Source organism: Lottia gigantea (assembly GCF_000327385.1).
Source record: "Lottia gigantea unplaced genomic scaffold LOTGIsca_120, whole genome shotgun sequence".
NCBI classification, from domain to species: domain Eukaryota; kingdom Metazoa; phylum Mollusca; class Gastropoda; family Lottiidae; genus Lottia; species Lottia gigantea.
Window position 1 is genome coordinate 830,693 of NW_008707226.1, and position 18,061 is coordinate 848,753.

The 18,061-nt window shown below is 34.5% G+C and overlaps 1 protein-coding gene across 1 annotated transcript; it reads right to left on the reverse strand.

The window, feature by feature from the left end:
- Positions 1-1,474: 1,474 nt before the first annotated feature.
- Positions 1,475-17,414, reverse strand: LOTGIDRAFT_171808 (hypothetical protein; the record flags this gene model as incomplete). Its single annotated transcript, XM_009048375.1, has 13 exons — positions 1,475-1,589; positions 2,149-2,312; positions 2,598-2,771; positions 3,169-3,260; positions 3,486-3,591; positions 3,895-3,955; positions 9,119-9,211; positions 9,553-9,670; positions 10,196-10,292; positions 10,614-10,884; positions 11,135-11,232; positions 13,209-13,337; positions 16,932-17,414. The coding sequence occupies 13 exons, from the start codon at positions 17,412-17,414 to the stop codon at positions 1,475-1,477; spliced, it is 2,001 nt and encodes a 666-aa protein (XP_009046623.1).
- Between the last annotated feature and the right edge of the window lie 647 nt (positions 17,415-18,061).

An 18,061-nucleotide genomic window follows, 5' to 3' on the forward strand; every position in this document is an offset into this window, starting at 1 on the left:
ATCAATATAAAGCCATTGTAAGAGTATCAAAATAATCGCCCTGAAAATGTGCAAAGACAGTAATTGGGGATAGACGGACCGACGGGATTGGAGATCAAATCCTCCCTTCCCCGAAATAAAATTTTAAGAAAGTTATGACTAAAGCTGTCCTGTTCAATAAGACTATATTATCCAACCACGAAATAGTAAGGATTTGGAGGGGAAAGGGGTAATAGTAAGAATTTATGATGGGAAGGGCATAATGCAATAGATCAACGATACTGAAAAGGCTATTAAAAAGTAAAAGGTTGAAAACCCCTGATGTAAAACAAATATTGCATTTCATTGTATATTTTCTGCAAAAATCTTTATAATAATGAACAACATTTAAGATATTTTTTTATTTGTTTATTAGAAAAATACTACACAAGAAATTATGTTATTAAAGATGGGTTGCCTTAATTTTAATTATGAAAATGAAATGCTAATACCATATGAATAGAAAGTGGAGGTGTTTTAATGACTTAAAAAATACCAGTTTGTCTCACATGTCCATAATTAATTCATAATTATCTAAATAAGAAGAGAATTACCAGCAGAGATTCAAAGTGGGACCGATCAAGATAGGTCAAAAAGTCCTTTTTTGTTTATCCAGACTGTACATACATGGACATTTATGACTGGTGAAAACTCTTAATTATATGCAATAAGAACATAATGATATGATTAAGAATACATAATTCATTAGAAATACCAATTAACCAAATATTTGCTCAATTTCACTCTAAAAAAATAAGGAAACCTATCTTTCAATTAATCACTAAGACTATCTATTCGCATAATTGGCCCTGAGATGACAAAACTTTTATTTAATAAAGAGCTGTGATACTCTTATTATAGCAGGAATAAATTAATATAAGAAAAAAAGAAACCATCAATGTTTACAATGATACCAACATGGGTTCAAGAGGATTAGGTCTACCTACTGGTCCATGGAAAAACATCAAATTGATCTTTCCCGGCTTATCGATACCCGTTGGGTAGACTTGAAAATCGACTTATTCAAGAAAGGTCATCCACCGAGATTTGAATACCGAGATGAATATCTGGATAACCTAATACGTAAAGAATAGTCCTTTCAAGGGACAAGTAGGCCATTTTTTCACCAATCATACTTTAGTCTCAGATACTGGAATTTTTTTGAAACTAAGCTTAAGTGTTTACAGCTCAAAGTCGAAATTTGAACCTTCAAATCCATGTGTGACCAGAATTATCAGCGTTTGAATGTTAAAACGACATTTTAAGATAGTCTGTAATATACAGGAAAGATATATATATATAAATAGTAAGTAAAATTCCTAGTTTGAAGTATCAAAAAGAAATTATGTGATTTTCGTACATTTCTAGTACTTTTTAAGACTGTTTTAAAGGAAAGACGAAACGCTTTTCGTTTCAAACTAAGCACAGGTGTTAGGTTACATGTAAGATAAGAAATCTATATACTGATAGAATTAGGTATTATTTCCGGGTCCAGATAGATATAAGGAATTCTTCTAGTGATATTTCTCTCTTTGATGATACCACTGATTTTTTTCAGATCTGCCCGGAATCTGTAAAAAGAAGACAAAATATCATGGTAGACTGACCAACTGCGGATTTCACTTGATATTATGTATCGTGCGTTTTCAATTTTCAAACAGTAACGGGGAACCACAAAAGACTGCATAAATGAAAGAAAATTGCAAATAAAACACCTATAAAGATCTATATCCTCTTGGCTTAGATGCGTGTCGCAACTGTCGCAAAATCCCTGCCAGGAATTACAGAGACCACAGACGTTGGAATGAATGATGTAAATAGAAGCAATAACACTCTCCAAAGTACAAAAGCTCGAAAAAGTGTACTTGGTTGTAAGGCGTTACCGAGAGTTGCGGCGCCAGCCACCCCGTGACTGGGGGTACAAATAGGGAGCAGAGTGACCAAAAAGCGGTACAGCTGGGAGGTGTATGTGCATTCTGACACATAGTTTGAGGCAAGATGTTAAAAATCATATTTCTTAGAATAAAGTTGGGGTACAATATTGGGATGCAAACTACTTTTCTTGGACAAATGAACCCCCCCCCCCCCCACCCCTTATAACCACAAATTCATAATCAGGCCTGTACTTACGCTTCAACAACTCTCTTGGCATTCGGATCAGCAATGTACATCAATTCAAAATCTCCTAAACTATTGGTCCCTTTAGCACTCAAAACTTTAGTAACGACCATAACGTCTAAAGAATTTTCTTTGCTGGGCAAGCAACTTAGGATTTGTTTTTCATCAACATGGTCCTTGAAAAAAAAAAAATCATTTTTATAACCTGTCGACATTGTAATGTAGATATTATTCTGATTTTGTCGTCTGAAATGTATGCAAGTCCACCTTCGAAAGAGATCCGCTATATTTTTTTTTTTAACCAGAATGAACATTATTTTCAAAACATCTCAGGTTCGAGGGTTTCCTACCAGCTCTCCTTTACCAACCCTCTTGGAATTGATCTTTTTTCAGATTATCTATACTCATTTACGGTTAGATAGACTGAAATGGCTGCGAAGTTTAAACTTGCTGTAGCAAACCTTCGTCGTCGGCGGTGTTCCCTTGAAAGTAGCTGGATAGTTTGGTGGAAACCCATATTCTTCATATTGTGGAAAGTTGGTAGCTGCATGTACGACACTACATGTATATATAACACACGTAACAACTTTAACTATATCATCTTGAGTTCGAAATGTGCCGTTATGTGGTAAACCCTAAGATGAAGAAGAAATTTAAAAAAAAGGTGAAAAAAAACCAAAGAAAAAGAAAACTATATAAGAAAAAAGTTGAAGTCTATAATTGGGTCTCACTGGAAGATTCTGTGCGCGTGCCAAAAGCATAGAACTGAATCTTGAGCTATCTCTCTTTTGGTGCCGGATCCTGTAGTAGTCACGCTTGTTTTGAAACCAAATTACATCCATAAAGGTTGAATTATTAAATTGTACACCTTATTGGCAAAGATATCAACCCCTGGAAATGATGAAATCTTCAAATATAGGGCGGATATGACCAGTGATTTGATAAATAAATACCTCATAATATACTGGTTTAATGCATAGTATTGAATAACAAGATTGCTTATTATTGCGAGGAATGGTTGATTTTTATTACCTTGAGACCAACTCCTCCACTTTCTCTTTCCATAACTAATTCTCTTCCCCAGCCCTGAAGTTCCCAATCGTCAGCAATTTTATCTCCGCCATCTGAAAAAAAAATTCAATTTATACTTCAGTCACTGACGAAACTCTTTCACTTTCATGTGAATGGTTAAGAACAGAACGCTTTTGAGCGGTTCGTTGAAAAAGGGCGTCGTCTAAAAGAAAATCCCAAAAATCAAGACGTTCTATGCCGAGTTTATATATGAATAATGAATATTGTTCTTGCTATGAAAATTATTACATTTTATTGAGAATATTATCATACATTACCATAGTACAGATTCACGTATTCGCTAGCATATTTCTGGATAGCATTATATAACAATAAAGCATCGTCTCTGAAATGGTAGCCTGGTAGAACATTTGGATCGTCTAACTGAAAAGAGACATCAAGTATTATGGGATATGGATTTTTTCATTTATAATTGATACAGGATAAATGACTGTATATCTCCTTTGTGTGACTATACGTAAAAGAGGGTTTTGATTAGGCGTTGATTTGAGTCATTTTAACATTCAAACGCGGATATTTCTGGACAAACATGGATTTGAAGGGCCACATTTCGACGAAGAGCTGTGAACACTTTTACTGATTTGCTAAGCTAAACAAAAATTCACGTTTCTGAGACCAAAATATTATTGGTCAAAAAGAATGGCTCATTTAATGTTAGGTACTTACTCCTCGGCTTTTTAAATCGTCCGGTAAACATCCTTCTTTATCTAATCTCCACTTGTCTATTCTATTAAAAAAAACCCACAGAAATACAATAAAACATGAATAATAACATAAATCCAACAGCAGGTGACCAACACAGTCGCACAGTAGCATTAGATGCTCTTACAAAGCAAAACTGGCAGCCGTTTAAGTAACTAAAACACAAATCTAAATGCAATTTTAAAGTAGACGCGGGCTGATATACGCGGATGACCCCCTCCGCCTTTTATAAATATATGTACCCTAATCTTGTTCAAAAATACAATTCTGCCTCCCAACTATTTGGTTGTCTGTGTCGCAACTTCACATTACATATTTAGTTCGAATGTATTAAGAATTCATCTATTTACGGGTAATATATACTGTGATTTTCCGAAAAATGAAAAGCGAAAGGCCAAGCCCAATAACTCACAAACAGTTCATTAATAATGTATTTCACACTTGAATCGTACACATCATACTCAATTTCATCAAAACTGTATAGAGCACTGTTATCTCGATAGTGTAGGTCACATTTGATAACCTTTTAATAAAGCAATAGAGCTATAAAAATGACCATGTTAATGTTAAACAAAATATTTCGAGTGTGACTGCGATATCATCAATATATTTATATATACCTGTGTATATAAAGCTACTACAACTCCAATGCACAAAAACATACGCTTATATCACATATTGAAGGGGAATAACTCAAAATTATTTAACTGAAAAAAAAAACAATTTCTTACTTGAATGAAAATCAATATGTGTAGCGAGTTCATCAAGTTCGGATAATAAGTGTTGAGTCTATCGTGCTTCAAGCTAAATAAGACGCGCTGGGGCCCCAATTATATACAAAATTCAACAAATTATAACCAATGTCGCATTTTACCGAGATGTCATCTATATTTACATGCAAATCATATTCCATCAATATCGGATAAAAACTGTAGCTTTTATTGGGTCTACATGCAAAATTAAGGTATAAAAAAGGCAATAATTAAAAAAAAAAAAAAAACATGAAATGGTTGACTATTTTACTTGGCCGAGATCTCATAATTCATAACAAGTTTCTTAAGATCGTATTTAAGTGTTGCACATATTTCGATTAGTAAGCGAATTTGACAGGTTTTGTTAATAATCAAAGGAAAAACACAAAACTGTGCATTCATTTATTGCCAAATTTTAAAAAAGATCCGAGGAAAACCGAAACATATGTTGTATCTACAATCCAAATATGTTGCGGTTTTCCTGAATTTACAAATTTACTGAATTTTTCCGTATTTACAAAAACATGAACCGATCAGAAACGACTTGGAAACTTACAAGCATGTACATCAACTTTTATGAAGATCAGATAAAACACTTTTTCTATCATATCTACAATAAATGCAAACGTGTGGGCAGACAGGGGCGACGACGACATTCATTCCCATGATCTGAATAAATTATTCCTTCAATGGCGTTCACTTAAATTTTGGTCCAGTAAGACAATATTTGATGTTTGATAAGACTTGGATTGGTTGATTAGGGTTGACAATCAATCAGAAGTATGCGTTTGAAGTTCATTCTATAATCTATTACATGGTAATTTTACGGATATTAGTTTAATAAAAGACTTGCAGCAGAGTTAAAAACCAGTGGTAGAGCAATTATTGGTAGGTGTCTCTCAATTCCTACGTTTTTAATATTTTCATACTGTTACCGGGTCTATTTTCACCAATGGCATTAATATAACATAATAAATTATAATACATCGTTTTGTTCCTTGTAAAACATTACACTGAACAGCAAGAAGTTACAATTCAAGCGTATTTTTAAAAGTACTTTTAATAACTGGGTTGAGGTATGAGATTTGATTTTTTTTTTTGCTGAATCGTATTGTTCTATAACAAAACACAAGACAATATTATGGAATATAACACACTTCTTTAATAAGGTGGGGCACAAAAACGTATATGTTATATCTGGAATAACGGATTTTTTCCAGATCATTATAACAATACTTTAGGGTTGATTCAGGTCATACATCGTTTAATACAGAGATCAAGTGAATGAGGTCAACTTTTAAGTACAATGTCTTCAAACTAAATCCAATGACGCAAATATAGTTAACCGATAAATTACATCAAGGTTGCGAAGATTCGATCGAGAATTAACACCGTAACTGGGTCAAGAAGTCCGATGTAAATTTATATAATCACCTCTGCATCTTTTACGTATACGAAGATACACTATATAAATAGAAATTGGTTTAGTTTTATATTCACATTAAATCATATGCCTCGCTACACGGACAGCACAGCAGCAGTAATCATCACAGGGAGAAAGCTTGGAAAAACATTTCAAAGTGTGCGGTAAGTCTATATAATCTCGAATTTTGATTTCATAAGATTTATTATCTTTCCTGATAATAGATTGCTATTTTACCTTACTAAAATTTCATATTGACATTCAAATTTAATAATTTAAAAAAAACAACAAATTAAATATGATCGATTTGCCTATTTTTCAGATATGAACTTGCATCAACAAATGGAAAAGAAAGTTTCTGTAGACTTTCCGGACTTCAACCAGGTTGCAAGTCAAATCAGCAGTATATTTCAAGAGTCCGTAGACTTCTCCAGATCACTCGTCAGATCAATTCGTTCGTCACAGTCTAGCCGTAGAGAAGCATTAAAATGCAAAACAGCCTTGTATGACGAATATTATTTCAAGCAATCAAAGAAAAGAGCAGCAGCCTTAAGACAAAAAAGAGAAAACTTTTCAGGTTTAATTAATAAATTTGACAGATTTGGGCACAATTATTTGTCGCCAAAAAAGATGATAGAACGAAGCAACTCACCAAGACATTGTCATTCTCAGTCACCACAGCTGTACCGCAGAACAAGAGACAACTCAAGTTTTACTACAGACAATATTGATTGTAGTGAAAAGGCATTTGGACGCCGAGAGCTTATGTCAGTTGGTTCCGACGACTCTGGTTTTGAAAACGAATCAATGTTTAAGGAACTTTTATTCCCAAAACATAAAGATTCCATATCCGACGTGAGGCTGGGCACCGATCAGGTTCAAATTACCATCAACCATGAACAGAAAACAAATTTACTCTGTGTATCTCTCCATCGAGCAAGATTGACTTTCCCAAAAGATAGACAAATTTTCGCAAAATTGTGTATCCTACCTAACAACATTCAGAAAAAGAAGGGAAAACTAATCAATATAGCGAATACTAAGAAATGGGAAGAAGATTTTGTGTTCACTAAATTATCTATAGGTCAACTAGAAACGTGTTCTATCCAAATCAAAATTTATCAAGAAAGAGGTTTCATGAAGCGACCGCTTTTAAAATATGAAACGGTGGTTGCTTTCAAAGATGTGGATATTACCAACTTCCAAACTACTATTTTACCTTTAAAAACAATAACAAACCCGATAGCGGTCACTCACCCAGCAACACCTCGGTTAATTCATTCTTAATTGTGGTGACATTTGTGTATAGGCATTACGTGTTTGAGTAATACACAGAAGGCCATTGACTATGCTAGTTAACAGTTAAAAAAAAAAAACTCTCACATATAATATATGACGTGCCATCATTAGCAATGTTTGGACTCATATCTATTTTTTTTATTTTGCTGTTATTACTTGCAATATTGTGAATTATACGTGAATTATACTATGATTTTGTTGATTTTGAAATAAATATGTTTTTCCTAAAGTCTTAAAACTAATTCCTGAGTAAAGATCATTACATGTTTTTTTGAACACACCACGTTCTCAAAGTGGATGTAACACTGAGAGATACAAAAGCGATAATTAGGTAATATGATTAAAATGGTATGGTAACAGAGTCTTAGTTACGAAATAAATACCGGTATGGCAAGGAAGTATTCTTATACTTTAGATTATCCTTTGAAAAGTATTAAATTCTGATGCTGTTTTGTAATTATCCACTAGATCATTCCATAAAATTGTATTTGATACTCTGTTAGAGTTTTATAAATAAATTCATACGAATTAAAGTTATGTCTGGTTCTAATGTCAGTATTAAACCTTTCAAGATTCAGTGCCAATTCAGTATTATACTTAGAGCTAAGAATTAATTTAAAAGATATCTTTTGTTGCCTATGTTACATGTCGGCCGATGCAATAGCATGCGAATACCAAATTGTAGAACAGTAATCCAGATTATGGGAACATAGATTATAGAGAAGCATTTGTAAAAACAGAAGCTCTAAACTTTTCAGGTAAAATCTTTCTTAACTGGCGCAATTGAAATAACTTTCAAATTTTTGCAACGGATTTTACTTGAAGAGTCCATGAGAGATTTTGATTGACAGTAACACATAGTGATTTAAAGTTTTCATTTACACTCAGGGTTCAAAGGGTTAAAGATGATGGAAAGCCAGTATTGTGGATGTCCAGGAGGGAAGGGATGAACTTGCCCACTACCAGCCATTCAAGATTTCATCAGTTCCAGATTTACATCAAAGACATCATGTCCAAAACAATGGAATATTTCACTTCAAGAAGTAAAATTAAGTAAACCTGTCTGCCGCAAACGAGAGGAACCAGCTGAGCTGCCTCAAGAGGTTGGGAGCTGAGCTGTTTCTCCCGTGTGCGCTGAATTTTTAGTGAAATTTCTGCCTCGAGAGGTGGTGAGGAAAATATCTATCTTGTTTGATATTTTCTGCCTCAACAGGCCAGAAATTCACCGTGTGCGGGCGTCTAAGCTGCCAGCTGAGCTAGAAAAAGTAGCTAACCAATAGAAACGCGTTCACATGGTATCATAATGGTAATGATGCAATTTTAGAAGATCAACTTGCTGAACATGACTATCCGTGTCTATACGCTGTTTTTCTACAGAATTCCGAAACAGCAAAATGAGACCATTTTGATCACTTACGTGACATGGCTGCAGTCCGAACCTTCTTCGGGTGTTTTCGGAATTCGTCGAAGATTTTCTAGTGAGACAATAGCTCGGGCGAGAGCGCTCGTCTGCGGTGAAATACGTAATGAGAATGTTGCTCAGCTGACAGCCTCTAGAGGCAGGCAGCTCAGCTATGTCCTCTCTTCTACGACAGGCTTAAGTGACCTAGAAATGGTACCGAATAATGTTCATAGATCATGGATGATGAAGTGAGTCGCCAATTAAAAAATATGCACCAAACCAATTTAGTCAGATAATATAAATAATATTTACCCCTTTTTAATGAGATCAAATACTCCTCTTGAACCGCAGTTCATTACTGCATCAACCCAACCACCAGGTGCCAACAATTTGACTATACCTCGTCTGAATAAATAAATAACAAATACTCCAGAGAATTCCATAAGAACTGAAATATTTTAAGGGGGCGATATTCAAGATCAACGGGTCGGTCAAAACATCGGGTGTGTGTTTAATTCATTTAGTGAGTACGTGATTGAATAGTGGAGGTACAAGGGGTATTCCCACCCCACCCCTTTCCCAAAAATACGTGTCAGAATGCACCAAATCAACTCATTTTTTTCAATCTTAAAGAATGTTGAGTCAGGTGTCCGCAAAAATAACATAAATTCATTGTCCAAAGAACTGAGTTCGTCAAGATAGCATGTAATATTGTATATGTTTTGGTCTGTTAGTAAAATACTTACGCATTGATAGCTATAATGTAAAGAAAGTGAGGAGCCAAGAGTTTAAACAATGGATGCGATCCAGATAGATTGCGATGAGTTGCTACTGTTACTCCTTCCATTAACAAATGAGTATAACCTGGAATGACGATAATTAAAAGAGTTCTTCAGAATAAAATGCCGTTAAAGTGAGAGTGCTCATCATGATATTAGGAATAGGTACTACATCTCCCTGATGTGTATTTCTTATTTTTAAGATGTTCTAGGAAATTTCTATACCCTATTAAATGGCAGATAGGTCTTATTTACGGTGTTATCTCACTATCAATCCAGCTGTGAAATCTGACAATTGGCTACTTCCTGCTAAAGAGATGCAATAGAAGAAAGAAAGAAACAATCCAGTGTATAAGGATAACAGCTGGACCTCGGTCAAAGCCCTTGATTGATCTTTCCCGAATTACCCTTACCCATTAACAACTGGCAAAATAATTACTGAACACAGATGCCAAATCCAACGACCTAAGGTGTCAAGGAATGGCAGATCTTAATATGTTGTATGCGATAGAGACCTGTACCCGAGCTTGTACAAACACTCCCTTTAGCTATGGGACTAAGAACTTGTTCTGGGACATTGTGCTTTAGGATAATTAAGTTAAGAACATACCCAGATGAGCTAGAGCTTGATGATAAGTACTGTCGGCATTGTTAAACCACATTTTAGCCAGTAACCAAGTATTCGGGTGATCAGATGGTAAAAACACCTTAAAAATGGTAAAATAAAAGGGGACTGTTGTCAGAAAAACTTGATTATAAGATCAAAAGGGCTGTCGTTAGATCCTAACTTAAGTGGTCATATATATATATAACAAAAGGCAAATTAAAAAAACGGAACAAAAGTTTGGCCTTATCGTAATTAGACTGAAAGGACCCTAAATTTATTTTTTTCGTTCCATCTCTGTGCGTCAAAACTACATCGCGATTTATTTCTGTGCATCAAGATTAATTTGTTGCGTCTATAAATCTACACATTATCAATAAAAAAAAAATGAAAAAGGGAAACACTTCTTTGCCTGTTCTCTTACCGGATTCTTTGAGCTAGGTTGTTGGTATAATTGTATGGCTATTGGTCGTAGTTGCTGATTGTTGTCCACCATAAACAACGCAATGGGTGCACAGACGTTAAAATGATCATATACATTTTGATTTTTCTCTTTACGGACGAATTGGTCTGGTTTTGTGTGGATTCCTTCTAGAATTTCAAAATCGATGATAAATAGACGCTTGTTGTCTAATAGGTACTGAAGACTGTTGCCTTCGAGAATCGGTTTCAGCATCTCTTCAGTAACTGCCAATCTGAAATAATCGAATTTATTGCGTTTGCGGATTGATTGTAAAGGATGATTGTTTACTACCTCATTCTTGAAAGAAAAAAAACAGCCACAATAAAACACGACAGAAATATGACAAATTTTCGAGGTTTATGCTAAAAGTTTGAATAAGCTAAATATTTTGGGTTTTTTTCGTATTTTTTCAAAATATAGCCATTTCGTATGGGTAATAAATTAAGATCACTTCTGAACATATCAAAAATAAAAAAAGTTACTTTTCTGGTATGGCTGTACACAATTCTATCACACCACTGTTGACACTTGCAATTCTTTGATTGGCAAAATACAGGTCATCTTTCCAGCCATCAGCTCCCTGAAAATATATTTTTTTTTAAACCTCGTTATTTAATTACTGAGTCGCTATTGCAGCACTTCTTGATGCTACCCGCACATGATATCACTTATAGAGTTTATACGGGCATAAATGCATTTTTATAGTTTTTTTCATGCAGAACATGGATATATGCCTTTTTCAAAAAATTATTTCAGCATTACGTAGGATAATTTGATTTTGATTAGAACGCGTGATGTTCATTTTCAATGATCAGATCTGTGATGTATTCGAAAATGAGAAGGTTTTAAAGGGGGTATATGTGTCCTTGGAGTCATTACTCCAAGATGTGCCCGGCTGATAGAACTATGACTAATTTTTTTTTCTCCCAGTGTTTAACAATATATGGTGTAAATATTGTCAATATAGTTTTATTTTTTCTATTAGTGTCAATAGTGGAAGTGAGAAAGAATGGAAGAAACAACTTTTTTAAAAGGATAATAACAACTAAGGATCCTTTCTACCAGTTGCCCCTGGGCAAACCTCTTGGCATTGATCTGTTTAGATTATCCATTATTAGAGCCATATACAATACAGCTGAGTATTCTGGAATTATGAGTGAAGATGAATCAAGATCGTCGGATTTTGCTCGAGATTTGCCCGATCGAGATTAAAACCCACAACCGCCATTTGTTCGACGTAACTGAGTAAACGACGTCTTGTAGATAACCAATGACTGTGCTATAGAACCTCACATTATTCGGATTTAACCCTTTAATGAACAGTTCAATTCTAAAATTTGTTCGCCATTGACAATATTTCTCACATTTCATTACGATTATGATATAAACACTCGATCTTGAGACGAGAATAAAGGTATCATGTTTTCTAAGGACTCTTTGAATAATTCCTTATTCTAATCGCACTATGACACTATTACATTGGATGAGTGTTTTGTTTGTTGTTTAGATGGCGAGTAAAATTTTGAATAAAAAAGGGGTTATTACAACCGCACAACCATGCTAGTTATGATATCATTGAGTTGAAATAGCAGTTAACTGCTTGATGAAAATTTAAACATTGCTTCTTGTTATCCGAGCAGTGTTAACAATTTTAGGGAAGACAATTTAAAAATATATCTTTAAAGGCCCTGTCACACATCGACGATTATGCAAGCGTTATCCCAACGTATGAAGAATTTGTCGATATAATACGCCATGGGTAAGTTTTGTATAAGTCAAAGAACGTCGACGTCCATCATACCCGGGGCACACTTAAAGCGTATTTCTAATCTATGAATGACGTGCATTGAACCTAGAAAAATATATTCCATATCATTTTGTATTTTATTATTGGGACATAAAAGGGATACACTAACCAAAGATCCTGGTCAATAAAATATTATGATTACCCAAGCCTTCCCAGATTGGCGAGACAATGAAAGGAAATGAACTGGTGGTTTACGTCGTGCTTTTCTGCACCTAATTTAGCTAATGAAAACGGATAACGCCATGCATTTTTTTAAGAACTATACTCTTTTTTGATTGTCATCTGACGAGGGATCTTTAACTCGTATTACACTGAGTGGACTTTAAAAGTAAATTATATATGTGACATGAATGTGAAGATATGTCATGAATCAACTATAGGCTTCCTTTTCGCTTTATGACATAAATGCACTGAAGCTTTTAACTTAGTCATTATATTGAAAACAGTGAATTGTTGTTTGTGCATGTGAATGTTTACCTTCTTATTAGATGTGTAATATTAAGTCGCGATGACAGGAGTGGCACCTGACACCTGACACCTGATTCCACTTTTTATTTTGAATAGGTCATACTAATATATATTGTCAAACTGTTATTTTTGATAAGTACTTGATTTTTTCGTATACAAATACAATTTTTTGGAATGTTTCTGTTCTGATATTATAGAGAAAAAACAACTTCAGGCTAGCATCTATGGAGTGTCCGGCACATTCGAGTCAAAAATATATTCTATACATCTTAGTTACTCACCCTTGGTAGATGAAAAACGCAATCGCTGTAAAGATTTTTGACATCTTCAACCTGGTCCCACGGTCCAGAAAAGAACTTGACAATTTTACTTTTAGTCAAGAGATCTGCTTTCGTACTAACAATATCCCACTGAAATAGATAGTGGTTATTAAATACACATGAAACAAAAGTAAGAGAGATATATAAAAGTTAGTCGAGATATATCAGTTATGAGTTACATAGATTACGTAGATTTTAGTTTTTTCAAATTTTTACATGGTTATATATTCGGTACCGGTTATCATCCAGACCGGTAATCAAATACTTAAATTTGATTCAACCTGTATGACAATTTCCATGAATACTAGATTTGGGCACCTTGAATACATGCGAGTTGCCACATTTTACAATTTACCCATAACAATTTTAAAATATAGAAACGAAAAAGTACACAATCTGTCTACATACAAGTCGGTCTTAAAAGAATATCGCCGAAGAGGATACGTTTAAAACAAAGTTGTTATCATTAGGTTAAAACTATCCCTAGGGTAGGTATCAAAGAATACGATAGTGTACTTCGTAAGACCCCACTGGTCACATTTTCTGCAGATAGAGAGAGAGAGAACCATGTAAGCTGTACCCTTGGATGGCGTTCATATATGGCAGACTGTAGCTTAAGATCGGAGCAGAATTGCTGCCAAAATTTAATTTAGGCACAACACACTATCATTAATATTTGACATAAAAACACTTGTATTTCAAAAAAGAAACGTAAAGCCTTACAGAATTACTCGAATATGTCACAGAGTTACAACGTACCTTATAATCAAATGAAAATTGCTCATCTGGAGGAACAATCTTGACCTGAAATAAATTAAAACATTTTTTATTTTCATTAATGTTTTGATTTTTTAATGAGGTTAAAACTGATACATGGCACAACACATTTCCAGGTCAAATGCCAGTTATTATAACTTGTTATTATATATATTATTAAATGTTTTACATGAAATGAATGGAGTTTTACGTCCTTTTCTGCACAATGTTGGCTAATGAATACGGGTAACACCATGCAGGGTGCATTGAGGGAAAAGCGAGGACATTGGCATTTGTCTGCTCCTTTTCGATTTCCATCTGTCGAGGGATCTTTAACGCGCGCAAGCTTTAGCCCACATGGTCGCCTAGATTTATTGTCCAATCCGAACTTCTAGACGCTTTTTCTATGTCAGCCCCACTTACCTGCATTACTGATAGGGGGAAACCGTGTTGAAAATTCCGAAGGTAACATGCCTGGATTGAATCCTGAACCTTCAGTTTACGAAGCAAAGCGTCTTACTCAATGAGCCACTACTGCTTCTGATAACCTGCGATTATTATTCTACTTGCATTTAATCCAAGTAGAAATGGATGATCTCATGAGCCATATTTCATGCTTGGCTTGGCCAAAACCGGTCAAAATTAGATGATGGACGTATTAAAGTCTTCAATTTTTGTCTGAATTTTTGTTCATCGATGATGTGTTTTATTTCGGGAGAGAGACAGTTTGTCTTCTAATAATACTGACTCAGATGGTTCAGTTACAACAATCTTTTAATATAGATGTCTGATTGATATTGTGGATGTATTTACCATGCCTGACAAGTTATAATGTGATATGGTGGCGAAATGAAGTTGTTTTTCATTTCAGTTATTTGTACAACATGATTGATATGGGTCAGTTGTTTTATAGCCATTTCAGAGTGTTTTGAATAAATGCGCTATTTTTCGTACAAAGAAGTGAAGCGACGAAATTTGTTCATGGTTGAAATGACCTTTACAACTCGCTTTATAGGAAAATCCAATTAAATTTATTAGTGTATTAAGGTAAATATATTAATAAACACATTAATATAAAGTTAATTCAATGGTGAACAACAGTTCAACGAAACTGTGCATGTACGCGTTGTTTATTGGGAGTCAAATATTAGGCTTTACAATGCAAAACTAAGTAAATACATGTTCATGAATAATAACGATAGTGACTTCCTCCTTTCCAGAATCACTTGATATGCCTTCTTGTAGAAACAATTACAATTGATATGCTATCCTTTCAGAACAAATTGATATGCTACCCTTTCAGAATTAATGATATGCCTCCCTTTCAGAATCAATGGATATGCCTCCCTCTCAGAATCAATTGATATGCCATCCTTTCATAATCAATTGATATGCCTCCCTTTCATAATCAATTGATATGCCATCCTTTCATAATCAATTGATATGCCTCCCTTTCATAATCAATTGATATGCCTCCCTTTCATAATCAATTGATATGCCCCCCTTTCATAATCAATTGATATGCCATCCTTTCATAATCAATTGATATGCCTCCCTTTCATAATCAATTGATATGCTATCCTTTCAGAAACAATCACAACTGATATGCTATCCTTTCAGAAACAATCACAACTGATATGCTATCCTTTCAGAAACAATCACAACTGATATGCTATCCTTTCAGAAACAATCACAACTGATATGCTGCCATTTCATAATCAATTGATATGTTATCCTTTCAGAATCAATTGATATGCTATTCTTTCAGAATCAATTGATATGTTATTCTTTCAGAATCAATTGATATGCTATTCTTTCAGAATCAACTGATATGTTATCCTTTCAGAATCAATTGATATGTTATCCTTTCAGAATCAACTGATATGTTATCCTTTCAGAATCAATTGATATGCTATTCTTTCAGAATCAATTGATATGTTATCCTTTCAGAATCAATTGATATGTTATCCTTTCAGAATCAATTGATATGCTATTCTTTCAGAATCAATTGATATGCTATTCTTTCAGAATCAATTGATATGTTATCCTTTAATTTAACAGTAGATAGTTGCATGTTGAAAAATTATTGAATCATAACCAGAAAACGCGCTCTTTACATTTTTTTCCTGAACTTCCTGCTTTTATAGGCAAGTAAATTTTATTTTGTAAATTGTTATTATAATATGTGGATTACAGGTGGTCAGTTAAGTCAAATATAAACAAACGCGTTCTTAAAAGCAAGCACAAAGGTGTTTTTTATGAATACCAGAACTATTATGAGATTATGAGGTTGGCAGTCCTCAAATGTAAAGCTGTTGCTCACCGGACAATTGCTCACCAACGAAATGAAATAACGGACAATTGCTCACCCAGCTTTATAAGAATCGTCCTAATTACCAATTTTATAACATATTTCTTTTCTGTTCATATTCAATTTTGAAACCTCACTGCTCACTGGAGTGAATCGGTGCATGGTTTCTTTTCACAAGTGGTGTTTAATGAAGGTGATCAATCCAGATTCAACTACCGTCATCAGACTTCGAGGAGGCAGCAATCGTTGCTGACACGGCAACTAATGCTGCATTTATTTTTGCTGGAATGATTTTCCGGATCATGTGGTAATGAAGGAACGTTCGAGAAAGCACAACAGATGAGCTCGGTTTGGATTCTTTGCTGTCGTTCTTTGACAGCACAGACGCGATAAGGTCATTAAAAATGTGACGATCTCTTGGTATGAATAATTCCCTATTTTAGATAAGCGCTAAACATTGAATATTAAATTTGTGGTGTGCAACTGTCCTTTTTCTCATTTCCTTAGTGAGCAATTGTCCGGTGGTCCACACGCCGTCCAATTCACATAACAACGATCAAAACTATTTAATTTGCATGCACTACTTTAAGGGAACAAGAAAAATAATGTTTCTTTACCTGCACTGGCAACCCCTTTTCTTTCTGACAAATTTCATATTGTTTTCTTTTGTCTTCCAATTCCATTTTTCTCTGGTCCAAATGTTCGTCAAGTTGGGGAAGTGAAGTATCTAAATGTTTGATTTTATATCTAAGTTTAGCCTTAATCCATCGGAATATTGGAAATTCATATACTTGAATATTTTCTCTGTCTTCAATGACAATTCTATCTACATACCAATCACTCAATAATCCTGCATCATCGCGCCAGATTTCAATCTTATCTATTTTCCCTAGTGGTGCCAACTTTTTCTTTCTTATGTGAAACACATCCATTCGACCCCGTTCAAAATCATTCCGAAAAAAATTATCCAAAACTATATCCTTTGTACATCGGCCTTGATTATCGTGCAGGATTATTTTCACGCTGGCATCAGTTCCAGCGTACTTTTTATCCCCCGTCGAAACGTTGATATACAGATCACGAAGTTCCTTATGCTCCATGATTAACTCTGTTCGTGGGCTAGTACATTCACTTTGTGACTTCTTATCTATGATAATATAATTTACAAGAATTATTTACGTCTGTGTATAAATTCTAAAAAATAAATTCAGTCAACCGATTCACTCATCCATATAATCAGGTCAAGTATATTTATTCTTTTTTTTTAACTCTTTCTAGAAGATATATCATATTCGATCAAGACAGTTATGATATAAATGTACATTTGGGTACAGTTTATTAAGTGGTAGCTAAAGTGGCAACGACCACACTGAAAATCACTTGTTTGCTCCACCATACCTGTTACTTTAATAAAGATTATAATTTGGTTCAAAACACCACAGACGTGTATAATGATAAAATGAATGGAGTTTTACATCCTACTTTTCTGCGCCATGTGAGCTAATGAAGACAGGCAACGGCATGCAGGGTACAATAAGGGAAATTTTGCCAGGATAGCGGCATTAGCCTGTTCTTTTTCGATTTCCAACTGTCGAGGGATCTTTAACGTGCACAGCCTCGGTTTATTGTCCAATCCGAACGCCTAGACGCCTTTTCCATGTCCGCCCCTCTTACCTGCATCACTGACAGGGAGAAACCGTGTTGAAAAATCCGAAGGTATCATCTCGAACTATGGTTGTGTATAAAG